Raw genomic sequence first — 26530 nt, 5'->3', positions numbered from 1 at the left:
GACTATTAATTCTTTGATTAAAGTGAGAATCATCGATGTCAATTATCATGTAAAAATCACCTTTCCCCGCAGATTACATGCGATGCAATTGAAAGGTAGTTGCTTACCCCTAAAGGATCAGCCATTCATAATTAGTTGGTTTTGGAGTTTGAAATCGCCAAATGGCACTAGTTGTACGAACAATGAAATGAGTTTTATTTTAATGGAGAAATGCCTGCTTTACATAAACTAAACATCTGTACAGCTGTTACTGGAAATTCAACACATGTTTAATGCAAAATAGATCTCAGATTGCATTTTTTGTATATTCACAGCAATTTCTTCCATTTCATTTACGTGAGTTGGGATTGGTGGAATTGTTATAATGGACGTAAGCAGTCATAGATGTGGCAATGGGCTATTCTTTTCTGCTTTGAGGGTATGCAGCTTTGCATCATATCTACACAAGCTAGTTCTTTTTCAGATTGTTTACATTTCTTTTGAACTTGGGTTTGACCTTTGCTTTCAACCTTAATGGAGATTCAGTCAGTCTGATAAAGCAAACACAAATATTGTGGATGCTAGAAATATGAAACAAAATGCTGGAAATACTTGGCAGATCAAGTGGCATCTGTGGAAAGAGAACATTACCTTGGATGTCCTTTTCAAGATAGTGGAGGAAGGTTAGAAATGTTTTGCGTTACTATATCATTGTACATCTTAGTTCCTTCAGTTGCCCCATTATTGTTCCCTTTAGATTTTGAACCTTGAAATCTGAAATTTAATTTTTCCTGCACTCCTCCATATCAAATATCAAATTTTGTTCTCCTTTACCTGATCTTTCTCTTGTTCACATTCTATTACATTTCAAACTTTCCTTGGTTCTGATGAAAGGGCACAGACCTGAAATTTTTTTGTCTTTTCCACAGATGCGGCCTGAGTATTTGCAGGATTTATTAAAATGCTTGCAACAAGATACTGAAAGTGTACACTGATATACTTGAAGTTCATGCTGCAGTTCTTTCTAACCTGTCCAGTTTGGGAGCTGAAGTATAGTGTTAGATACAAAATTGATGATGGTAGAAAGGAAGCTTTTTCCACTCAGTTGTGACACCAAGTCCTTGCTGAAATAACATTAGCGCTTTTTGAGAATCATGAGGTGCTGGTATTGGACTGGGGTGGACAAAGTTCAAAAGTCACACAACACCAGATTATAGTCCAGAAGGTTTATTTTAAGCACTGGCCTTCGAGGCATTGCTGCTTCATCAGGTGGGCAACCACCTTGATGAAGAGGCAGCGCCTCAAGCTATTGCTTCCAAATAAATCTGTTGGACTATAATCTGGTGTTGTGATTTTTAGCCTTTCGGGAAGTGACGAAAAATATTCTCCCAACCTTTCCCTCCATCCATCAGTTTGCTTTATTTCACAGTCAGAAAACCTTTTTTCTTTCCTCTTGTCAGTCCCATCTCTCACCCACCACCACTATCCTGCATAGTCCAGTATTTTGCATTTTATGGGATAAAAGAGCACGTCCCACTGATCACATTAGGAGTGGCACAGAATATCCTGCTGTAGATGGCTCAAGTTTGTTTTCAAAGTAGGACCAAATCTCAATGTTTCATCCTTCAACTGGAAACACTTGGTCTTGATGTATTTCACATTTGCCACTAGCTGCCACTCTAAATTTCTTTCAGGATATATTTATTTCTAGAGCACTTGATTGCAAAGTATATAATTTTATGGTTTTGGAACAGACTAAATAAAATAAGTTTCACTATCCATTCCTATAAACCTCCAAGATTTTCATTTCCTGTATTTAATGTTTATTGAAAAGGTTATCTGTGCCCACTTCTATGTATATGAACTTTATTTGTGCTGTCATATTTGGGTCACATGTCTCCATTTCACCACTACTTTTTGCCTTGTTTATAAAGGGACAGCCAATGTAAAATGATCATACTATGATTACCACTTCACATCACTGTCATCCTAATTTTCCATTTCCCAACTCCTTCATTTGTATTGTTGAGAAGCACTGTTTCACTACTTTCAAAATGTTTGTTTTATGATTTACTAATGTGAAATAAAAATGCAGTATTATAAAGAAAAGGGAATATTGGAATACATCTGCATGTTTGGGTTCAGTTGTACTGCAAGCTTGTTTTATACAGAAATTATATTGTGCCTTGACTACTTGTGCAAAACACTAGTATTACATTGTTTGATGTGTGCACAACATGTAGCATAATACAAAGAGAATCTTTGTGTTTAAATAGAGATTTCTCTAACAGTATAAGTGAACTATCTTGAGAAAGCTATTTGCAAGACCTCATATGCTTTAAGCAATGCCTTAGGAGATGTCCATAAATTGAGTTGGGCAAGCACATAGCAGAAATTATGAAATAATGAACAATGGTGTAATGTGACTTGAGAGAAATTTTGGTTTTAGGTTATTGATTTAAATAATCATACTAATTTAGTGCTGTCAACGTGTAAAATAATTAGTTTGGAAACAAATTGAGGGAATGATTCAAGTGGAGCAGTACTGCAACAATTAAAGGTGTAACTAGGGTTAGAGTGGATAAGTACAAACTATCAGTACAGCATGACCTGCAGTAAATGGCAAACCATCAGCATTAAGTAAGAATTGTATTGTTGCTATATAAGCATTGGTCAGACCTTATGTATTGTGTCCAGTTCTAACTGCCTAAATTTATAAGTTACTGCCCTCGAGGGTACCCCGATGAGCGACACAGCTCATTTCTTGATATTTGGAATTTAGATTTAAGGTCCTTTCTTTTGGGCCTGTGTTTCAGACTTCAAATTAAATACTTTTTTTTTTGTTTATAAAGTAAATAAACAATTTTTTAGACAGGAATTTTATTGAGAGTCTTTGAATTCTAGAAATCCCAAATTTAAATAGTTAGGTATAAGAAAGGAACATAGTCCATAAGAAGATGCAATTTGGGAAAGAGAAATGGTTGAAAGAGTGGCGTATGTAAATATAGTTACTTCATTTTTTAAAAAAGAGATTTCCTCTTTCGCTTAGTGCTCTTTTTCTTATCCTTAAATTTAGGCATTGAATTTGTGACATGACATTAGTCGATGATAAGTGACAACATTTAGAAGTTCTACCTTTTCCTCTTCTCCCTCTTAAAAGCATTACCACTTCATACACTAAAGTGATACTGTTATGCTCTGCAGTCTGTCATTTGATGGGAGAAGTTCAAGTTCCATGTAATTGCCAACGTGTTACTATGTGGCTCATTAATCTTGTGTGGTTATCATAAATGAAATTCATCTACATAGCACCTACAATTTTAAAATTAAAACTGACTTAATTATACATAATAAAGTCCCTTTTATTAGTCTGAGTTAGGGTGAAAAACCACATCTGGCCAATTGTGCTAAACTAATTTAAATTTTTTAGGAATGTTAACTTTGCTGATTTCAGAAGAAACGTACAACATAGCTTCATGCGCATTCTTTCCCGCCACATCCATTTGGACATTCCTTATCAGTGCACCCAACCATGAAGTCTTGGCAGGCTGTTTGGGTAGAGAGGTCTTCTCAACCTAGTTGAGTCTGAGTCTTTTTTTTTCCCCCAAGTCTAAGGAATTTTTGAGTAGCAATCAACAATGAGAAACTTGGCTTACAATTTCCTGTCTGTCTAAACCATGAAGAAACTAATAATACTCAGCTATTTATTGAAGTTAGCTAATCGATGCAAAATTTGTATTAATGTAAGATCATAAGAACTGGAGCTTTAGATAGAACTTCTGATCTTTTGAATTTTAGCTCTCCAGCTCAGTCAATGGAGCAAAATGTCAGCCTGTCACCCCTCAAGAGCTATTAGGGATGAGCATTAATTGCGAGCCTTGCCAGAATGCTCATATTCCATGAGCAGATTGGGGGTTAAAAAACAATCTCATATGTATTTCACCTTTTTAACCTGCAGTTAAATATTAGTTTAATATTGGAAGTATAATCTTCAAAAAGATGTTGATTCATATTTCAGTAGCTCTTAACTATTATATTTTACCTGTAGGTTGCTTAGCTAGATGCCATTCCTCTGTAATATTAAGTGGGTATCGTTCAGGATACTTTGTTGCTCATCAACAAGTTCCTTAAAATCCAGAATAGTGTTGTTTTACATAGCTTTGATCTTACAAGTGCAAAATTCATGGCATGGTAATGAGGGCAGTTGTTATTTTTAATCATCATTAAAGTTGATGAGATTACTGTTGCCTAGAAAGCAAGTGTTGTAACCATTCTTACTTTGAGACTGCAGATTGAAGAAATTTGTTGCTAGTGTTCCAAAATATTTTGTTTTCTTGCAGATTTGTGACTTTGGTCTTGCCAGAGTAGAAGAACTTGATGAGTCCCGTCATATGACCCAGGAAGTTGTCACTCAGTATTACCGAGCACCAGAAATCCTGATGGGTAGCCGCCATTACACTAATGCCATCGATATCTGGTCTGTAGGGTGCATCTTTGCAGAGCTTTTAGGCCGTAGAATCTTATTCCAGGCTCAAAGTCCCATTCAACAGGTAATCCAGCTGATTGATATGAATTTTTGCTTCAAGATAAGGAGCCTTGTGTTTTAAGGGCATAAAACTTCTTTGTACTGTTCAGATAACCTCACTTTTAGACATGCTGCAAAGTCTTCATTTATCATCCCTTCTTGTAAGTGTAGCAGTTTTCGTAAGATTATATACAAGACCTCCTATTTTAAACCATTCAGATGGTTTAATTGAGATTTGAAGATTTGTTTTACAGATTGACTTGCGTACTAACCTAATACCATTAATTTTGGTACCTTGGTATCAATAGATGGGTGAAAAGATCCACAATATAAATATCAGCTTTTTCAAAAGTTGATAATTTAAAGTAATAGAGATCTTTCATCTCTATTTATAAATACTATCAGTACATTCATTGACATAAGGGAGTAACAGGAGTGTACAGTAGTATAAAGATTTGACAGGGTAATATCCAGGAAAGTGTAACTAGCATCTTCCACTGAGGGAAATCATTAATACTTCAGAGTTTGTCATATTTCTACAAAGCTGTACATTCTTCCTTAATATGTGATAAACTAGTTATTATTAGAACTTAAAGGGCCTGTAGTTTATCTTGGCTAGACTAAGCACGCATACTGCATATGCCACTGAGGCTTTTTACAGCTATTCAACTAACTGATTTGTATGCCAACTCAATAAACTGCCTTAGTCCTATTCCTTGATACATTTACCTAGCAAAACAGTAAGTAAATGAAAATTTAAATTGACCTAGTGTCTGCAGTGTTGTGGACAACAGTTTAGATTTTTCATTACTCAAAGTATCAAAAGGTATTGCTTGATTTAACTGCTAAATGACCAATTCTTAACTTTTAGACTGTTTCTATGTTTTGGATTGTCCTGCCGAAAAAGAAGGTTTTTTAAATACTCCTGCTGCAAAATCTTTTGCCATGTCAAAAGACTTGGAATATATTAAACCTCAATATTCTATTGTAAGGGAATACAATTCAATTTTTCTGCCCTGTATTAGCATTGAGATGGTATGTCTATGGGCATATAAATAAATTCGCTCTGTCCCATCCAATGAAAGTATTCTAATTTTATTTTCAGTGGGTGACTTCATTTGTACCAAATTGAGCTTTAACCTGTCAGCTTTTTTCCCACTTGTGTGTTCATAACTCTTTGCCTCAACGGAAACATAGTAAACTGCAAGGATACAGTAGGAAGTTGTATTTATGAAACAAAATTTCTGATATGAGGGCTTTTTAATTGTTGACTTCGACTAGTAAGAGTCGATAGTTGAGCAGCACGATACTTTTCAAATTGTGTCTGGCGTTGTTTCCATTTTTCTCCTACTTTAAAATTGTACATCTCTAATGGCGTAAAACCACAAAAATGGATACTAATGTTACAGGAACAGTTGCAAGCATTTTTTTTTTGAAGTCAAGGTTGTAAACTGGCATATGTGCCATTATGGCTTTACTGCACTGTTCTAAAATGCATTGCATAAAATAAATATATGGGTACCCTCAAACAAAATCTCTTTCCTATTTTTTTTTCAAAAGAATACTTCATAAAGTTTTAGCCTTTGTTTCCTGTTGCATCCAGCCCTGAGTCTGCCTTCCCCTCCAAGCATGTCCAGTGCTGATGTCCAAATATTCAAAGTACCTCCTTGTCTGACCTGTCTATCAGCTAGAAAGATGCTTTGTCAACTACAGAACCAATCTCGCTTTCCATTAGAAGTGCTGCCTGATCAGCTGTTCCTGTATCAATTGAAGGATATCTGGCAAAATCAGCTAGGTTATTTTTTTGAGGGCTAAATTGAGTGCTGAATCAAAAGGTTTTTTTTCTCTAAACAATATTGCCAACAGGAAGGAGATAACTGAGAGAATATCAATGTGTGGAATGGTGTTTGACTTGTGCATGGATCATGGCTTTCTGCTGGAATATGAAGTCACAGTACATATAAGCATGAACAATCTGCAAAATCAAAACTTTTTTTCTTTTATGGGATATGGATGATTGCTGGTAAGACCAGTATTTATAACCTATCCCTTATTGCCCTTGAACTAGAGAGTCTTAACAGGCCATTTGAGCAATTTTAGAGTCCACACCATTAGAGTTCTGAATCACCTGTAGGTCAGGCAAACTAAGGACAGCTGATGTCCTTTCTGAAACAGCGTTCGTGAAACAAATTGTTATGAAAAATACCTATGATAGTTTTCATGATAATTAATACTGAGATTACCTTTGTTTCCAATTTATTAATTAAATTTAAATTCCACTACTTGACATGGTCATTTTGATCCATCTGCTCCAGAGCATGAGCTTGTCTGGAATACTAATTCAATGAAATTGCCGCTAACACTGCTGTCTCCCCCAAGCAATACAATTTTAAGGTGCAATGATACAAAAAACAGAGCATATTAATTTAGGATTATATTCAGTAAAGTGCTATTATGATATCCAACAAGAAAACTTGTGTATCCACATTAAGTCTGTCAGACGAAACTAAAACTCTTAGAATAATGGTATGTCTTTCGAAGAGTTATATCTGCCATTGTTTTAGTCTTGTACAAACATATTTTAATATGGAAAGTAATTTTTCTGTTTTACTTAGTGTATTTTCAATTATTTGTGTATTCAATTAATATAAATTCTAACAGTCAAGTGAGCAATTGAATTATGTAAATAGCTGGTTGGTGTAATCCTGGACTAGATTTATTAATATGCAGCTGGTGTGAATAAGTATTTTGAGCTGGTTTCCTATGTTCTGTGGATCCAAGTTATTTGAAATCACATAAAAATATATATATTATATAAAGTATATAGTTACAACAACTGATCAACAATTTCTCAGTAGCAGATAAATTTAATATATGCCTGTAGTTCAGTCTCTAGAAATTGTTTCAAATCTAGCACAATTTTAACTTTGCCAAAAATGCTGCAATTTGTATGTTCGTGACAATGAATATTGTGTGAATTTCCAGTACTGTTTATATAATAAAGATGTTTGTTATGTAAAAATGCATTTGATAAGTAAAGTTGTTTATTTAAAAAAGCAAAACATTGTGGTTCAAAAATGCTGGAGTTGGACCATGTAATTTGATTATTTACAAAATGAAAAATTTCTTGATTCTGATGAGACCTATGGCACAAGTGAATTCAACTTTAAGTTGCGCTGAAAGATAAATTGTTCTCAACAATAAATGGCTATCCTTAAAATGATTTATACATGCCAATTACTAGTCATAATATTTCAAAAGAAACTTGCTGATCAAAAGAGTGCAAAGTTCATGACTATCCTAAACAGTGAATTATATTCCTCTGGCAGTTGGACTTGATCACAGATCTTTTGGGAACTCCATCACTAGAAGCCATGCGGACAGCATGTGAAGGTGCCAAGGCTCACATACTCAGGGGTCCTCATAAACAGGTAGGATTCTAGTCATAGCTTGTCTTTGAGCAGCACTGCTTAGTGAATGGAAGTGACTCCAATCCTAAAATTATGAATTGCACTTGTCAGAAAAATAGTTTCAAACTAGAGTTTTTATATTTTGTCTTTTATCAATCTAAAGGAATATTAATTTAAAATGGTTGAAATTATATTTCCCTTTTTAATACAGTGCGTTCTGGTATGGTGCGGCAGTTGCGTTCCTCCACAACCTCTCACTATAGGAAATCACACTGTAGAAGATCACTATAGAAAATTGCTATACCTGTTTGGTAGAAAGTTTGCGTTATCCAAATAGTATCCACAATTCATCAATCTCATCAGAGCCGATTTGTGCTGATGAAACATGTTATATCAGAATGTCCTGTACAATTTTCTTGGCACCTGCTTGTACATGGAATTTGATTCTTCTGATATCAGTGGTCCCTTTTGGACAATCCTCTTCAAAGCTGTGAGCCAAGATCGTGGGCTTGATTTTTGGGTCCCACATACATGAGATTTGGAGGCTGGCAGCTGCTAAATATAATGTCAGTAGTTTGCATGCATGTTCCCTAGCTCCATTTTTCATAGTCATAGGATTGGATCAAAAATCATGTGCAATGGGTAGCTAATCTGAATAATTAAGTGCCTATTAAGGCCTGTTAAGAGGCCAACTGGATTTTTTGGTTAACCTCCAGGTTCCATGATTTTCGATGACAGTGTTAATGAATGACCTCAGTAAAGGCACTCTAGGTAACAACATCCATCGGGATTGTATTTTACATTCCATTTGAAATAGGAAAGAGTAAGTTGAGGACTGGTATGTTACACTTACAGGTAATTATGTGGCTATGAAAACTGAGCTGAAGAGAATTAGGATGGATCAATACAGCAGCAGTGACAGACTTTTAAGTGGATGTTTCAGAAAACTTGGAATGGCCTGTTTCTTCTCGGATTAGAAGGTTATGGGGTGATCTGATCAGTCTTCAAAATATTAACCAGAGAAAGCATGATAGATAACAAATTATTCCCGTTGATTGGGGATTCTAGAACTAGGGACAGAGTCTCAGCGCTGGGGCCAGACCATTCGGGAATGATGTTTGGAAGCACATCTACACTGGGTGGTAGATGTTTTGAACCTTTCTTCCACAAACAACAGTGGACGCAGGATCAACTGTTAATTTTAAATCTGCCTACATTTGCTCCACACTCATGCTTGTATGTTCCCACAGTTGTCAGGACCAGTTTAATTGCCTGGAGGCAGCTTTTTAGATGCCGGGCCAGCGATGGGAGCCTTGGAGTAGGTCACATTCCACTTTCCAGACAGGCCCAGAGGTCCAACCTGCTTCAGCAACCACAAGCCACCCTATAAGGTGACTTTCCATCAAGCCAACGCACCAAGTGCCTTCTACTTCACCTACCTTCTGTGGCATTCTGCCTGCTGCCTTTGAGCCAACTGGCCACTGGCCCTCCAGCTGAGAGAACACGTTTTAAAAATTGTTAACTTAGGTAACATGATGGTGATGTAATTGAGACACCTGCTTGCAGGGTTGCACATTTTTAATTACAACGAACAGAAGTTGATTTCACAAAGGGAGGAAAAAAATATAAACTAAATAATGAAGATAATCAGAATGATCTTAATATGCAAAGTAAAACAAAGTTTCTCCCTATTTCTAACACTTAGACTCCAGTCCAAAGGAGTTAAAAATCTGTCACCTCTTCAACATTCTACTTAACTGACACCTGACATTTCCTTTGCCATGAACTAAAGCAAGACAATGAGTTCTTACCAAATCTGCCAGTGTGAACTTTTAACAAATGTGAGGTCTGAGCTTTCTCAGTTCGAGTGACTTGCCCTGAATCATCCTCCTACAAAAGGAACTAAACTTGCTTCTGAACTCAGCATGGGTGTCTTCTGAACTGAATTATGTGAACACATGGGTATTTTGTAAATGGGACAGTGTGAAAGCTGCAGTTTTGGATGACCTTGAGATTATGGAGTATGGAATGCTGGCTGGTTGGGAAAAGTCAACTGATAAGAAATATGAATAAAGATTTCAGAAGCAGTTGAGCTGGGGCAAGGGTGGAGTCAGGTGGTATTACTGAGGGATAATGAGCAATCTTGCTGGTTGCAAGCCTATCTGAGGCTTATGGCATCAAGTTTAAGAGCAATTTGATTCGGGCTCAGGTGGTTCTCGGAGGAATTGATTCATTGGGCTGCTTTTGGTTAACAGGCAAAAGTGAGGACTGCAGATGCTGGAAACCAGAGTTGAGATTAGAGTGGTGCTTTCAGTTAATGTATATTTACATCACATTTTCATATCAGTTATAATTAAGAAATTAGCTGAACTGATTTTTGAGCATTTGTAGTTAATGTATTCACCACAGGAGCAGCTGGTTCACTCTTCAAATTGGATCCCTCAATTTGTTTAAACAAACCAAAATGGATTCCAAATAATTTTATTATCTTTGATTAAAAGTAAGCATGGTTCATATTTGAACAAACGTAACATTTTATCAAAAATGAAATGTACAGTTATTTGTTTGGAATTCAAACTTGGTTTGAAATTTCTACTGGTGGTTTCATCCCCACATTTGTATGATGCAAAATTAAAAGTGCCTTTCTGAATCATTGTTTTTGATATTATCACTGTCCCTACTGAAGGTACTGAGTATACTACACCACCACATACTACCTACAGTACTGGCCATTTTCTTGTGTTAATCAGGCCCTTTCATATTCACAACTTCACAATTCATATTAGTTTCACAGGATATTCCCATGCACTGTACCAAACAGGGATTAATGAATGGGAATTGAGAGTTATAAGGTAGCCAGGAAGGATCTAAAGAGAGAGCTAAGAGCAGCGAGAAGGGGGCATGAAAAGTCCTTGGTTGGTAGGATTAGGGAAAACCCTAAGGCTTTCTATAGGTATGTCAGGAATAAAAAGATGACTAGGGTAGGTATCAGTCCAGTCAAGGATAGTAGTGGGAAGTTGTGCGTGGAGTCAGAGGAGATTGGAGAGACACTAAATCAATACTTTTCGTCAGTATTCACTCAGGAACAGGACATTGTTGCTGATGTGAATATTGAGTCACAAGTGATTAGAATAGATGGCTTTGAGGTATGTAGGGAAGAGGTCCGGGGAATACTGGAAAGGGTGAAAATAGATAAGTCCCCTGGGCCTGATGGCATTTATCCTAGGATCCTCTGGGAAGCTAGGGAGGAGATAGCGGAGCCATTGGCCTTGATTTTTATGTCGTCGTTGTCTACAGGAAAAGTGCCAGAAGTCTGGAGGATAGCGAATGTGGTCCCCTTGTTCAAGAAGGGGAGTAGGGACAGCCCTAGTAACTATGGGCCAGTGAGTCTCACTTCTGTTGTGGGCAAAGTCTTAGAGAGAGTTGTCAGGGATAGGATTTATGAACATCTGGATAGGAATAATGTGATCAAGGATAGTCAGCATGGTTTTGTGAAGGGCAGGTCGTGCCTCACAAACCTTATTGAATTCTTTTGAGAAGGTGACCAAGGACGTGGACGAGGGTAAAGCAGTAGATGTGGTGTATATGGATTTTAGCAAGGCGTTCGATAAGGTACCCCATGGTAGGCTACTGCAAAAATTAGAGGTAAGGCATTGAAGGTGCATTAGAGGCTTGGATTAGGAATTGGCTGGCTGGAAGAAGACAGAGGGTAGTGGTTGATGGTAAAGGTTCATCTTGGAGTGCAGTTACCAGCGGTGTTCCACAAGGATCTGTTTTGGGACCATTGCTGTTTGTCATTTTTATAAATGACCTGGAGGAGGGGCTTGAAGGCTGGGTGTGCAAGTTTGCGGATGATACGAAAGTCGGTGGAGTGGTGGACAGCGAGGAAGGATGTGGCAGGTTACAGCAGGATATAGATAAGTTGCAGAGCTGGGCAGTAAGGTGACAAATGGAGTTCAATGTAGCTAAGTGTGAAGTCATTCACTTTGGTAGGAGTAACAAGAAGATGGATTACTGGGCTAATGGTAGGCTACTTGATAGTGTGGATGAGTAGAGGGATCTTGGTGTCCATGTACACAGATCTCTGAAAGTTGCCACCCAGGTAAATAGTGCTGTGAAGAAGGCATATGGCGTACTGGGCTTTATTGGTAGAGGAATTGAGTTCCAAAGTCCTGAGGTCATGTTGCAGTTGTATAAGACTCTGGTGCGGCCTTATCTGGAGTATTGTGTACAGTTTTGGTCGCCATACTATAGGAAGGATGTGGAGGCACTGGAACTGGTGCAGAGGAGGTTTACCAGGATGTTGCCTGGCATGGTAGGAAGATCGTATGAGGAAAGGCTGAGGCACTTGGGGCTGTTCTCATTGGAGAAAAGAAGGTTTAGGGGAGATTTGATAGAGGTGTACAAGATGATTAGGGGTTTAGGTAGGGTTGACAGTGAGAACCTTTTTCCGCGTATGGAGTCAGCTCTTACTAGGGGACATGGCTTTAAATTAAGGGGAGGTTGGTATAGGACAGATGTTAGGGGTAGATTCTTTACTCAGTGGGTTGTGAGTTCATGGAATGCCCTGCCAGTATCAGTGGTGGACTCTCCCTCTTTATGGTCATTCAAGCGGGCATTGGATAAGCATATGGAGGTTATTGGGCTAGTGTAGGTTAGGTAGGCTTCGGTCGGCGCAACATCGAGGGCCGAAGGGCCTGTACTGAGCTGTATTTTTCTATGTTCTATGTAATCAAGAATAGGTTTATTTTCCTGTTTCTAACTCGAGGTGCTGAAAATCTGGCTTTCCCACTAACATTGTAGTTGAGAACAGCTAGCTGTTGAGAAGGAACTGAACTTGAGACTTCCTAATTCTGACTTAGACTGGCTGTTTTTTATTTAAAAGGACCAACTATACCTCTTCAAGTTATGTTTTATTCTTTTATGTAAAATGCACCTATTGATCATCTTCGGATAGCACCCTTCATTTGATTTGGAATTATTTATTATCCCTTAAGACCTGCCTTTTGTGACAACCATGTCTCACTTCAGCTTGCTGTAATATCCCACTTTTGCATGTCGTTTATCATCTCCAATCTGGTTTCTTGCTCTCGCATAGCACTGTAGTGGTCCTAATTGAGCCATAAAATATCCTGAAATGGGTATCTCCCTTCCCGATGCACCAATGCTTCCAAATGTCTATACTCCTCCTCCTCTTACTTCTTAGTTCATAGTTGTCCCTCTGCAAGATGATCAAGAAGCAAAAAGGAGGCATGAAGAAACACAGGCATGTCAGATTATGGAAAGTCCCGAAATATTCTCTATCAAGGAGAAGAGGATAATTCGGAAATAGCAGGACTCAAGGAGGCAATCTGTGCATGGGGCAGGGGGGCATTGGTAGGGTGTTAAACGAGTACTCACATTTTTCTTTTGGAGAAAGAGGATGTAGGGACAGAATTCAGGAAGAGGGACTGAGGATCTTGAGCAGTTTGACATAGGGAGTGAGGAGGTATTGGAGGTTTTGGTAGGCATATCTATGGGCATATCTCCAGATAAGTTGTAAACCAGGCTGCTGTGGGAGACTAGAGAGAAAATTACAAAGGCTCTAACCCAAATTTTAAATTCCCTCCAACCACCGAAGCGGTTCCAGAGAATTGGAGGACGTCTAATGTGGTTCCACTTTATAAAGTGTGGTAGAGATAAATCAGGCAATTACACACCAGTGGCATGCTCATCAGTGGTGGGAGAACTATTGGAGAACATTCTGAAGGATAGAATAAATCTTCATCTGGAGAGGCAAGGTTTGATCAAGGATAGTTAATGTGGCTTTGTCAGAGGGAGGTCATGCCTGACAAATTTGAATTTTTCGATGTGGTGACCAGGGTCTAGATGACAGTAGTGCAGTTGTAGTTTGTATGGATTTCAGCAAAGCTTTTGACAAGGTCCCATATGAGAGACTGTAAAGAAGTAAAACCATGTGGGATCTAAGGTAACTTTGGTAATTTGGATTCAAAATTGGCTCAATGGTAGGAGACAGAGGGTAATGGTAGAAGGCCATTTCCATGGCTGGAGGCCTGTGTACAGTGATGTCCATGAGAGATGTAAACAATAATAAAGAAAATATTGGAGTGATGAGCACGTTTAGATGACAATGACCAGGTTGTTGACTGTAAGGAAAAAGATCTTAACCCTAATAAGTGTAAATTAAGTTCCTTCTACCACTGATCTGCTAATTGACCATCATCCATCATTCCTGTGAGGTGATGTTGCTTCTTCCTAAGTGCAAGACTAGGGAATACACATCAAATGGCAGAACCCTAGAAAAATGAGGGGGATCTTGTCCACCGACCCCTAAAGGTGGCAGAATAGGTTAATTGGGTAGTTGCAGAGAGGACACATGCCCTAAACAACCACAGCAGAGATTATAGCAGCAGGGAGGTTATGTTGGAGCTGTACCTGTACAAGACTTTGCTCAGCTACAGCTGGAGAACGTTTCTGGCCACTGCACTTTTAAGGATATGATTGCACTGGAAGTGCAGAGACAACTAACCAAAATGTTGCTTGGGGTGAAGCTATGAATTTAACTAAGAGGAGAGACTGGATAAGCTCACGTTGTTTTCTTTGGAGCAGAGAAGGCTCATTGGGGGCATGATTGAAGTATATGAGATTGAGGGGCGTGGACAGAGTGGATAGGAAGCAGCTGTGCCCCCCTTTGTCACAAGGTCAGTAACAAGGTGGTGTACTTTTTAAAGTGAAAGGCAGGAGATTGAGGGGATTTGAGGAAAAGAAGTTTATCCTAGAAGGTGGTAAGAATCTGGAATGTGCTGCCTAGGAGGGAAGTTGAAATGAGAAACCTGCAAACTTTTCAAAAAGTACTTGAATGAGCATTTGAAATGTCATAATGTTCGGGGCTATGGACCAAGTGCTGAAAAGTGAACTAGTGTAGATTGAGTTGGGTGTTCCGTCAGTGCATACTCGATGGACCAAAGTGTCTTTTCTGTACTATGATTCTGACTTCAAATATTGGGCCCTGACAATTTCTGTTTTTAGCTTAAAAAGAAACATTTTAGATAATTTAGTTATCAATCAAGTGAAATCTAAAAATGATTCTCGCAAGAATACAGGAGTGCTATTTACAAAATTGCATACTTTAATAAAGTGTGCAAGAATGGCTATCCATCTGTATAATTTTAGAAAAGCATCTCATTTTGATCTGATGAAATTTCTATTGCTGTCAATGATTAGTGTTTGATTCAGATCTAGGTTTTCCTTTGATGAAATTTGATGAACGAATGCATACACTTGTAGAGTAGTAGCGATGGTGGTATAACTTTCTATCCAGGTCTGAAGTGGTAGATGTGAATGGCAGATTAGCCTACAGGTTTAAAAAGAACCGCTAAAACCTAGTTACATCTAAGCATAACTTATGGGTAAATGTTGAAAATAATTTTGAGCATTATGAACTTAAAAGCTAAGCCTGACCTTTTGTGCCTCAACTATTTGTCTACCTGTAACATGCAGTTGGCAGATTTCTTTTGCAACAGGAATTGTGCTGCACTGAGAAGGTTAAGAAGAGATTTGAATGAGGTTACAAAGTGTACACAGAAGGGCCAATAACCAGAGGACACATTTTAAGATAATTGGTAAAATAGCTAGGGGAAATTTAGACTTATTCTGTGTACACTGATTACAGACAAACCTTTGACAAGAAGCCACGTAGAAAATTCCAGCTGTATGGTGGCACAGTGGTTAGCACTACAGCTTCACAGTGCCAGAGACCTGGGTTCAATTCCCGCCTCAGGCAACTGACTGTGTGGAGTTTGCACATTCTCCCCGTGGGTTTCCTCCGGGTGCTCCGGTTTCCTCCCACAGTCCAAAAATGTGCAGGTTAGGTGAATTGGCCATGCTGAACTGCCCGTAGTGTTAAGGCGAAGGGGTAAATGGGTATGGGTGGGTTGCGCTTGGGCAGGTCGGTGTGGACTTGTTGGGCCGAAGGGCCTGTTTCCACACTCTAAGTAATCTAATCTATATCAACAAGCCAATTGTATAGAGGTGAGTCACAAACTAGTATATACTACCCAAAAAGTAATTTGAATAGCAACTTTCAAAGAACATAAGACATGCATTTAAAGTACAGAATTCACTGCACTAAGGGTAAACAGTGGGAAAGTGTAATCATTTGGATATTTTTTTCAAAAAAACTGTCATTTAGATATTGTTTGAGTTAGTCATACAGCATAGAAACAGACCGTTTGGCCTACCTTGGCTCCTGTACTCTAGGGTTCTATGGTAAATGCAAGGCCTTGCTATTCACATTGGGTTACTTTTCTGTTTAATAGAGCCAATTATTTAACCTGTGCTGGAGAACATTTCTTCAAAGTAGCATAAATCATGTTGCAGTTAAGCTAAATTGTCTGGGAGAGCAGTTGACTGGCACGTCATTATGAACTTTACTTCATTGTAATGATTGGCAATTTATTTCTTGGGCAAGTGGATGGAATTTCTGTTGCAAACTTTGCTGTTTGAATTTGCATCTAGTTAAGTTTACTGTTTCCTTTTGTAAATGGAAACTTTGATATACTGACAACAGTAACCTAAATTGTGAAGCATTTTTACTTTTTGACCCTCAGTCCGTCATGACTGCAGGGATGGACATTATATTAATCGGGGGGGGGGGGGTGGGGAACTCTATTTTGGGTTTATTCAAACAACATAGTCAAGGTTTCAGTGCCAGTTTTTATGATCACTGGTTTACCTGAGAATGTTTGACTAGGTGTCTTTCGGAAAGTTATAGGACACCTTGATAGAAATTGCAAGCATGTTTCCATAGCTGATCCACTACTTTATCATTTATATAAACGATTTGGATGTGAGCATAAGACGTATAGTTAGTAAGTTTGCAGATGACCCCAAAATTGGAGGTGTAGTGAACAGCGAAGGAGGTTACCTCCGATTACAACGGCATCTTGATCAGATGGGTCAATGGGCTGAGAAGTGACAGATGGAGCTTAATTTAAATAAATGCGAAGTTGCATTTTGGGAAAGCAAATCTTAGCAGGACTTCTATATTTAATGGTAAGGTCCTAGGGAGTGTTGCTGAACAAAGACACCTTGGAGTGCAGGTTCATAGCTCCTTGAAAGTGGAGTCGCACGTAGACAGGATAGTGAAGACGGTGTTTGGTATGCTTTCCTTAATTGGTCAGAATATGGAGTACAGGAGTTGGGAGGTCATGTTGTGACTGTACAGGACATTGGTTAGACCACTGTTGGAATATTGCATGCCATTCTGGTCTCCTCCTTTTCGGAAAGATGTTGTGAAACTTGAAAGGGTTCAGAAAAGATTTACAAGGATGTTGCCAGGGCTGGAGGATTTGAGCTATAGGGAGAGGCTGAACAGGCTGGGGCTGTTTTCCCTGGAGTGTCGGAGGCTGAGGGGTGACCTTAGAGGTTTATACAATCATGAGGGGCATGGATAGTATAAATAGGCAAAATCTTTTCCCTGGTGTGGGGAGCCCAGAACTAGAGTGCATAGGTTTAGGGTGAGAGGGGAAAGATATAAAAGAGACCCGAGGGGCAACTTTTTCACTCGGTGGTACGTGTATGGAATAAGCTGCCAGAGGAAGTGGTAGAGGCTAGTACAATTGCAACATTTAAAAAGCATCTGAATAGGAAGTATTTGGAGGGATATGGGCACGTGCTGGCAGGTAGGACTAGATTGGGTTGGGCTATCTGGTCTGCATGGACAATTTGGACCGAAGGGTCTGTTTCTGTGCTGTCCATCTTTATGACTCTATGACACTGTTTTAATTCCCAATTTTAATTGCGTGAGAGTCAGAGTTGGGTATGTAATCATTGTATTTGTTAGTTTGCTGTTGAACATGAGCGGAGTTTCATTACATCATTGTACTATGTTCAGTAGTTAAGAGTGTGGTGCTGGTAAAGCATTGCAGGTCAGGCAGCATTTGAGCAGGAGAATCGATGTTTTGGGCATAAGCCCTTCATCAGGCTTATGCCCAAAATGTCGATTCTCCTGATCCTCATGCTGCCTGACCTGTGCTTTTCCAGCACCACAGTCAACTCTGATCTCCAGTATCTGCAGTCCTCACTGTCTCCTGTTATGTTCAATATTCCATCCTCGTGCAATATTAACTGAATTGAATTTATTGTGAGGTCTACCGAGGCACAGTGAAAAGCTTTGTCTTGCAAGCAATACAGGCAGATTAGAGTTAAGTAGCATAGATAAGTAAATAATAGGTAAACAGTGGCAAAAGCAAAAACATACAGGTACAGGTGAATGTTTAGAGTTTGAGTCCATTCAGTATTCTAACAACAGTAGGGTATGATTTGGAGATGCCGGTGTTGGACTGGGGTGTACAAAGTTTAAAAATCTCACAGCACCAGGCTATAGTCCAACAGGTTTAATTGGAAAGCTAGTGTGCTTCCAATTAAACCTGTTGGATTATAACCTGGTGTTGTGATTTTTAACAGTAGGGTAGAAACTGTTTCAAAACCGGCTGGTGTGAGTGTTCAGACTTCTGCACCTTCTCCCCAATGGTGGAGGTTGTATAAAAACATTGCCAGGGTGAGATGGATCTTTAAGAATGTTGGCGGCCTTTCCTTGACAGTGGGCCTGGTAATGGATTCTGTAGATGGGAGGTTGGCCTTTGTGATTGTTCAGGCCAAGTTCACCACTCCCTGTAACTGTCTCTGATCTTGAATGATACAGTTGCTGTACCCAGTACTGATACATCCAGACAAAATGCTCTCTGGCACACCTATAAAAGTTGGCAAGGGTATTCGCTGTCATGCCAAATTTCCTCAACTGCCTGTTGGGCCTTTGTAAGCAAATATAGAATAGCCTGTTTTATGGTACTGAAATATTATGCATTTGTTTTATTACATGCTATTTAAATTACTCATTTGCCACAAATATTTAAACAGACCTTGGCTAATACCACAAATAAAAATGTCCTAGAGAAATTCAGCACGTCTGCAGATTCTTTGGGGAAAGAAGCAGAATTACCATTATGTTTAATATAACTCTTCGAAATGGAGGGTGGTTGGAAAATGTTTTTTATACTGTTGGCAAGAGGAAGTGGAGCAAGTAGAACAGATGGTGAAGGTAAAGGAGTGCTGTTGGTTCTAGAGGAGTGATATTGATACAGAATAGGTGTTAATAGGAACAATCTGTTCACATCTCAAAATCTGAAGCTCTTTGAGAGATTGTCCTCAACTTCTACCAAGCAAAAATATATTGAACAATTATTTTTAATCATTTGTACTTTTGTTCTTTACAAATTTATGGAATGTGCATGGTATCTTGGAAATCTTGCGATGTTAAGCTGCTTAAAATCTAATTGTTTGTTTGAAACTTCGTTGACTAGGATAGTATGCAGGCCAAGTGCCATCATTGCTAATATAAAAGAACAGTTTTAAATCAATATCATACAAGATCTATGGTTTACAAGATCAGAGCAAAGCTGAAAGTGTTGCTGGAAAAGTGCAGCAGGTCAGGCAGCATCCAAGGAGCAGGAGAATCGATGTTTCGGGCATGAGCCCTTCAGGGAGGGAGGAGGGACTTGGGGGAGGGGCATTGGAAATGCGACAGGTGGAAGGAGGTTAAGGTGAGGGTGTAGGCCGGAGTGGGGGTGGGGGCGGAGAGGTCAGGAAGAAGATTGCAGGTTAGGAAGGTGGTGCTGAGTTAGAGGGTTGGGACTAAGACAAGGTGGGGGGAGGGGAAATGAGGAAACTGGAAAAATCTGAGTTCATCCCTTGTGGTTGGAGGATTCCTAGGTGGAAGATGTGGCGCTCTTCCTCCAGCCATCATGTTGCTATGGTCTGGCAATGGAGGAGTCCAAGGACCTGCATGTCCTTGGTGGAGTGGGAGGGGGAGTTGAAGTGTTGAGCCACGGGGTGGTTGGGTTGGTTGGTTGGTCCGGGTCCCAGAGGTGTTCTCTGAAACGTTCCGCAAGTAGGCGGCCTGTCTCCCCAATATAGAGGAGGCCACATCAGGTGCAGCGGATGCAGTAAATGATGTGTGTGGAGGTGCAGGTGAATTTGTGGCGGATATGGAAGGATCCCTTGGGGCCTTGGAGGGAAGTAAAGGGGGAGGTGTAGGCGCAAGTTTTGCATTTCTTGCGGTTGCAGGGGAAGGTGCCGGGAGTGGAGGTTGGGTTGGTGGGGTGTGTGGACTTGACTAGGGAGTCACGGAGGAAGTGGTCTTTTTGGAACGCTGATAGGGCAAGGGAGGGAAATATATCCCTGGTGGTGGGGTCTGTTTGGAGGTGGCAGAAATGATAACGGATGATACAATGTATATGGAGGTTGGTGGGGTGGTAGGTGAGGACCAGTGGGGTTCTGCCCTGGTGGCGATTGGAGGGGTGGGGCTCAAGGGCGGAGGAGTGGGAAGTGGAGGAGAAGCGATGGAGAGCATCGTCAATCGCGTCTGGGGGGAAATTGCGGTCTTTTGAAGAAGGAGGCCATCTGGTATGTACGGTATTGGAACTGGTCCTCCTGGGAGCAGATGTGGCAGAGAAGGAATTGGGAATATGGGGTGGCGTTTTTACAGGGGGCAGGGTGGGAGAAAGTGTAGTCTAGGTAGCTGTGGGAGTCTGTCAGTTTATAGTAAATGTCCGTGTTGATTCGGTCACCCGAGATAGAAATGGAAAGGTCTAGGAAGGGGAGGGAGGAGTCTGAGACGGTCCAGCTAAATTTGAGGTCTGGGTGGAAGGTGTTGGTAAAGTGGGTGAACTGTTCAATCTCCGCGTGGGAGCATGAGGCAGCGCCGATACACTCCTCGATGTAGCGGAGGAAAAGGTGGGGGGTGGTGCCAGTGTAGCTGCGGAAGATGGACTGTTCTACATAGCCTACAAAGAGGCAGGCATAGCTGGGGCCCTTGCAGGTGCCCATGGCTACTCCATTGGTTTGGAGGAAGTGGGAGGATTGGAAAGAGAAGTTGTTCAGAGTGAGGACCAGTTCAGTCAGTCGAAGGAGGGAGTCAGTGGAAGGGTACTGGTTGGTACGGCGGGAAAGGAAGAAGCGCAAGGCTTTGAGTCCTTCGTGATGGGGGATGGAGGTGTACAGGGACTGGATGTCCATGGTGAAGATGAGGCGTTGGGGACCAGGGAAGCAAAAATCATGGAGGTGGAGGGCGTGGGTGGTGTCCCGAATGTAGGTGGGGAGTTCTTGGACTTAGGGGGACAGGACCATGTCAAGGTATGCAGAGATGAGTTCGGTGGGGCAGGAGCAGGCTGAGACAATGGGTCAGCCGGGAAGTCGCGGTTGTGGATTTTGGGCAGAAGGTAGAAACGGGCGGTGCGGAGTTGTGGGACTGAAGTTGGAGGCGGTGGATGGGAGATCCCCTGAGGTGATGAGGTTATGGATTGTCTGGTGGTGGGAGGTGGCGTCATGGTCAAGGGGGCAGAAGGAGGAGGTGTCCGCGAGCTGGCGTGTAGCCTCAGCGGTGTAAAGGTCAGTGCGCCAAACTACTACCACGCCTCCCTTATCTGTCGGTTTGTTAGTGAAGTTGGGGTTGGAACGGAGGGAGTGGAGGGCTGCACGTTCTGAAGGTGAGGTTGGAGAGGTTGAGGCAGTTAATATTGTGGCGGCAGTTGGCTCTGAAGAGATAGAGGGCAGGTAAGAGGCCAGCACGGGGTGTCCAGGTGGATGGGGTGTGTTGGATGCGGGGGAAGGGGTAGTCGGAGGGTAGGCGAGAATCCTGGTTGAAGAAATAGGTGTGCAGGCGAAGGCGGTGGAAGAATTGTTCGATGTCTCGCCGCGTGTTGAACTCGTTAATCCGAGAGCGTAGGGGAATGAAGGTGTGGCCTCTGCTGCGGACTGATCTTTCATCCTCAGAGAGGGGTAGTTCTGGAGGGATGGTGAAAACACGGCAGGGCTGGGAGCTAGGACCTGGTGTGGGAGTGGGGGCGGGAATCAGAGTGGGGACGGAGATCAGTGTGGGGGTGGGGTTAGACATGCAGACGCAGATCGGTGTGGGGGCGGGGTTAGGCATGGTGACGGAGATTGGTGTGGGGGTGGAGACATGCGGCATGGTCGTTGTGCAGGTTAGTGATGTCACTGGGGGCGGAGGTGGCTGCAGCGGCAGCAACCCAGGGGCGGAAGTGGCTGTGGCGACAACAGAAACGGTGTTGTTCCCGATAGCCGTGGACCCCGCGGAGGCCGCGAATCTGTCGGCGATGGTCTTCCTGGCGATCGTGGAGGCGGTTGTCTGGGCGGCGATCGTGGAGGCTGCAAGGTCGGTGGGGGCAGAAGTGACATCGCCGCGGGCGCTGCAGCGGCCGTGTGGTTAATGGCGCCTGAGTGATTTCGGAGGCCGATGGAAGATTCTGGAACAGTTGAGGAACCCAGAGTGTGGGGGTAAGTACATGAAAGTTTTTGGTACTTACTGTCTTAAATTTCTGATGTGGCTAGGAAGAACTGTTTTAGTGTATGGATTCTTCTGTGGATGAAGAACAGTAGAGGTCCTTTGTAAGTCTGTGAGAGTGTTGTCCTGAGCTGGGGTAGGTTTTAATTGTAGGGAATGTAGGTAGCGGCGCATGGCTGCAAGTGTGGAGCGGAGGATCCGGAGGGAGGTCTGTTGCTGGAGGCTTCGGATTTATTGTAGGTACTGGTGTCCTGGTTGGGTCCAAATTTTGTTGGTCTGAACGTAGTCTGGAGTCCGTGCGGGGTCAGTCGGTTCCCTCGGCAGGTGCTGAGGAAGGAGATGTGGCTGTGGTAGCGAGTCTGTTTGAGAATGTGGCTGAAGAGCTTCTGGGCAGAGGAGATGACCTGGGGTGTGCAGTGAGAGAGGGACTCGCTGAAATCCTTGTAGAGGGAGGAAGAGAGCTTCTTCAAGGAAGGCATCCTTGCAAGAGGATTCGCAGTAGATTAAAATCTTCGAGGAGAAAGTGAGGACTGCAGATGCTGGACATCAGAGCTGAAAATGTGTTGCTGGAAAAGCGCAGCAGGTCAGGCAGCATCCAAGGAGCAGGAGAATTGACTTTTTGGGCATGAGCCCTTCTTCAGGAATGAGGAAAGTGTGCCCAGCAGGCTAAAGTAAAAGGTAGGGAGGAGGGACTTGGGGGAGGGGCGTTGGAAATGTGACCGGTGGAAGGAGGTTAAGGTGAGGGTGATAGGCCGGGGTGGGGGTGGGGGCGGAGAGGTCAGGAAAAAGATTGCAAGTTAGGAAGGTGGTGCTGAGTTCAAGGGTTGGGACTGAGACATTATGGTTTAAATTTTGTCTGACAAAAATCTTTACCCAGCGCTAGTAGGTAAGCGTCTTTAGAAAAGGCTGATAAAATGTGTTAAATCACAAAGTTTTACAGCGCAGAAGGAGGTTATTCAGCACAAGTGCATGCTGATTTTCTGCAGAATCTGCAGTCAGCCCGAGTTCCCACTTGGTACTCAGTCATTGTCTTCGAATGCCTAGCCATTCACCTCCTGAAATCAGGTGATTATTTCTGCATCCACTACCTTTGTGAGCAGTGTTCCAGGTCATTACCATTCTGTGTAAAATAAGCTCTTTTTCACATTCCTCTGCTGTTGATGGCCCAAAGCTTTAAAACTTTGTTCAATAAATCATTTAAAGTTAGTTTGAACACTCAAAAAAAAATTGGTTCACAGATCTACCAGTGGATCAAACAATGTAAATGTCTAGTGGTGTAATCAATTAGAGTAACAGTACATTAACCTAAATCGAACACCTTACACAATGCAATTTTAATGTAACTTTACAATTATTTAGCTTTTAATTTTACCATAAATCTATTTTTATATGTCATGAAATTCATTGTATTTCACTATTACTTGCCTTGCAGATTGTTTAATTTTACAATCCTTGAAGTTATGATTATTTAATGCCAACTTGACTCAGTTAAGACTGCCTCCATATGGTCATTTTAAATACTTTTTTATATTATGCCAGACACATTTAGTGTAACTGACTCCCAAATATTTGCAATACAAAAATCAACTTTTCAAGATTCACTATGACCAATCAACTAAAATACCTGAAGAAGGGTCCTGCTCAAAACTTTGACTCTCTTACTCCTCGGCTGCTGCCTGACCTACTGTGCTTTCTCTAGTGCCACACTTTATCAACTATCAGAAACAGTGTGAAAGTTTAGGTTTCAGGAGACAGAACATTCAAATGTGTGTGCCGGTAGAAAAGGCCAGAGACTGTAGAAAAGCAAGTTAAAGGCTGTATATCTTGAAAGCGCACAGCATTTCTAACAGTATAGATGAGTTGTTAGCACAGCTGGAATGTGCAATGCCAGATGCACATTACAGAGACAAGCATGGGACCTGAAAATTGAAAGATGTTAACATTTCAAAAAGATTGGATGCCAGGAAAGGTAATGGGGTTAAGCGTGTCATTAGTGTAGTGAGAATTGTTTTTGATTGAAAGACAAAGGTATAAAATTGTTTTACTAATGAGATGAGACAAGGTAAAAGATCACATCACATGGGCGTAGTTTATGCACCCTAAACATTAGTTACACTGTAGGACACCGTATACAGGAAGGGTCATGTGAGAAAGATACCACTAATAATGATGGCTTCATCTACATACAGATTGTGAGTGAATCAAGTTGGCAAAACTGGGCTGAAAAGAGTCCTGAATAGTGCATTCAGCATATTCAAATCCAAACAGGTTTTTCTAGACCGGGTATGAGATTGAGACCAAACTAATCAAAACTTTATGGTAAGTCTGTCTAGGTGATAACATAGGTGATCCAACTTCAGTTTTAGTTCAAAGGTGAAGAATGGTCCTTGAGCAGTGTTTTAAATTAGAATATAGATAGTGAAAAGGATAATATCAAATAAGACCGTAGACTATAAGAAATAGGCATGGGAGTAGACTGTTCAGACCCTCGAGCTTGCTGCACAATTCACTAAAGATCAAGCTGATCTGATATTCCCTGCATTCACTTCCTTGCATTTTCCCCCAACCCAAATTTAAAGTAACATTGTACACGTTTGAAGTGATCAGTCATTTGTCTGTTGTAAAGTTTGTGATTTACATATGTTTTAATATAATTTAATTTAGAGCTTGGAATTTCAGGTGAGCTTTTGATCTATTTGAGGGTTGAATGCTTAACTTGTCTGTATTTCTGGAGCCATGATTTTTTTTTAAATCAGTGTAGCAATAGGAATTTGTTTGCATTGAGTGTTTTGCAATTGGACAGAGGGGTAAACCTTCAAGAATAAGTTCATTCTTGGTTTCGAAGAATGAGGAATTGATTTTGTTTAACTTAGGGAAAAACCCAAAGCTTAGAAAGCTTTTGGTTTGTTTGTAGTAGTCATGCTGAGAGTTGATATAAAAACACAACTATGCCTGAAGAAAGATGATCCAGTACGGTTGGGAAATAGATTACCTCAGTATAAGGATTTTAGAGTCAAATAGATGGACAGCACAGAAACAGACCCTTTGGTCCAACTCATCCATGCCAACCAAATATCCTAAACTAATCTGGTCCCATTTGCCCCATATCCCTCTAAACCCTTCCTATTCATATACCCATCTAGATACCTTTTAAATGGTGGAATCGTGCCAGCCACCTCCACTTTCTCTGGCACCATCCTCTGCATGAAAAAAGTTCCCACTTTTCAATCTTTTCCCCCCTCAACCTAGTTCTGGGCTCCCTTTCCCCAGGGAAAATACCTTGTCTATTCTTCCTGTCCATGCTCCTCATGATTTTATAAACCTCTAAGGTGATCCCTCAACCTCTGGTGCTTCAGGGAAAGCAGCCCCAACCTATTCAGCTTCTACCTTTAGCTCAAAACTGCCAATCCTGACAACCTCCTTGTAAATCTTTGCTGAACCCTTTCAAGTTTCACAACATCCTTTCAATAGAAGGGAGACCAGAAGTGCACACAATATTGCAAAAGTGGCCTAACTGATGTCCACACAGCTGCAACATGACCTCCCAACTCAGATACTCTATGCTCTGACCAATAAAGGAAGGTATACCAAACGCTGCCTTCACTCTCCTATCTACCTGTGACTCCACTTTCAAGGAATTAAGAATCTGTACTCTAAGGTCTTTTTTTTTTGTTCAGCAACATTCTCCAGGGCTAAAAGTGTTTTGGAGTGCTGGCAGTCCATACCTTGGCTAGAAACCAAGGTGTTTTTCAAAGCTGAGAGAATTTAAGCTTAGTTGTGTGATAGTCTAGGGAGAGGTATTTAACTCCAGTCCAGGAATCAAAAGAAATATTTTTAATCCAAACTTATCAGTGAGATAAAAGAGAATAATTATCTCTGATATTTGAGTATTATAAAATAATGTTGGCGTAGGTAGGATTGTGTTTTTACTGTGCTTTGACGTCTTTGAAAATGTGAAAATAACTTTATTCTATTGAAGTTCTTTTGTGTCTTGGTAAAGAATCACTTTGAAGATTGTGTTTTCTCATTTTTTGTTTGGTTTTTATTTATCAAGTCAGAATTCTGTCTGGGATCTGAATTGTCCAGTAGTAATAACTGGGATTGTAGTAGGTCTGATTTTAAGGATCAGCAACAAATTACTTTTTTCAAATAAAGGGAAATGTAGAGACTAAGTAAAAGCTAACCAGCAAAGGAAAATAACAATTGAAGCTACTGTTTATCTTCTAGTAAAACTGAGGAATCTATAATGAGAAA

General features: G+C 40.8%; 1 protein-coding gene across 2 annotated transcripts in view; it reads left to right on the top strand.

The window, feature by feature from the left end:
* Window positions 1–26530, top strand: part of LOC140491543 (serine/threonine-protein kinase NLK-like) — a 189567-nt gene that overhangs the window by 140734 nt on the left and 22303 nt on the right. The window contains exons 6-7 of one of the 2 annotated variants that reach the window (XM_072589870.1): window positions 4320–4529; window positions 7834–7935. In XM_072589870.1, the coding sequence (XP_072445971.1) occupies window positions 4320–4529; window positions 7834–7935 (312 nt within the window). The remainder of the gene's footprint in view (window positions 1–4319; window positions 4530–7833; window positions 7936–26530) is intronic. The other variant, XM_072589871.1, reaches the window with a different exon arrangement.

This window comes from Chiloscyllium punctatum, chromosome 19 (genome assembly GCF_047496795.1).
Source record: "Chiloscyllium punctatum isolate Juve2018m chromosome 19, sChiPun1.3, whole genome shotgun sequence".
In the NCBI taxonomy this organism is placed as follows: Eukaryota; Metazoa; Chordata; class Chondrichthyes; order Orectolobiformes; family Hemiscylliidae; genus Chiloscyllium; species Chiloscyllium punctatum.
The sequence above is the reverse complement of the archived record's forward strand: the minus strand, read 5'-3'. Positions and strand labels throughout refer to the sequence as shown.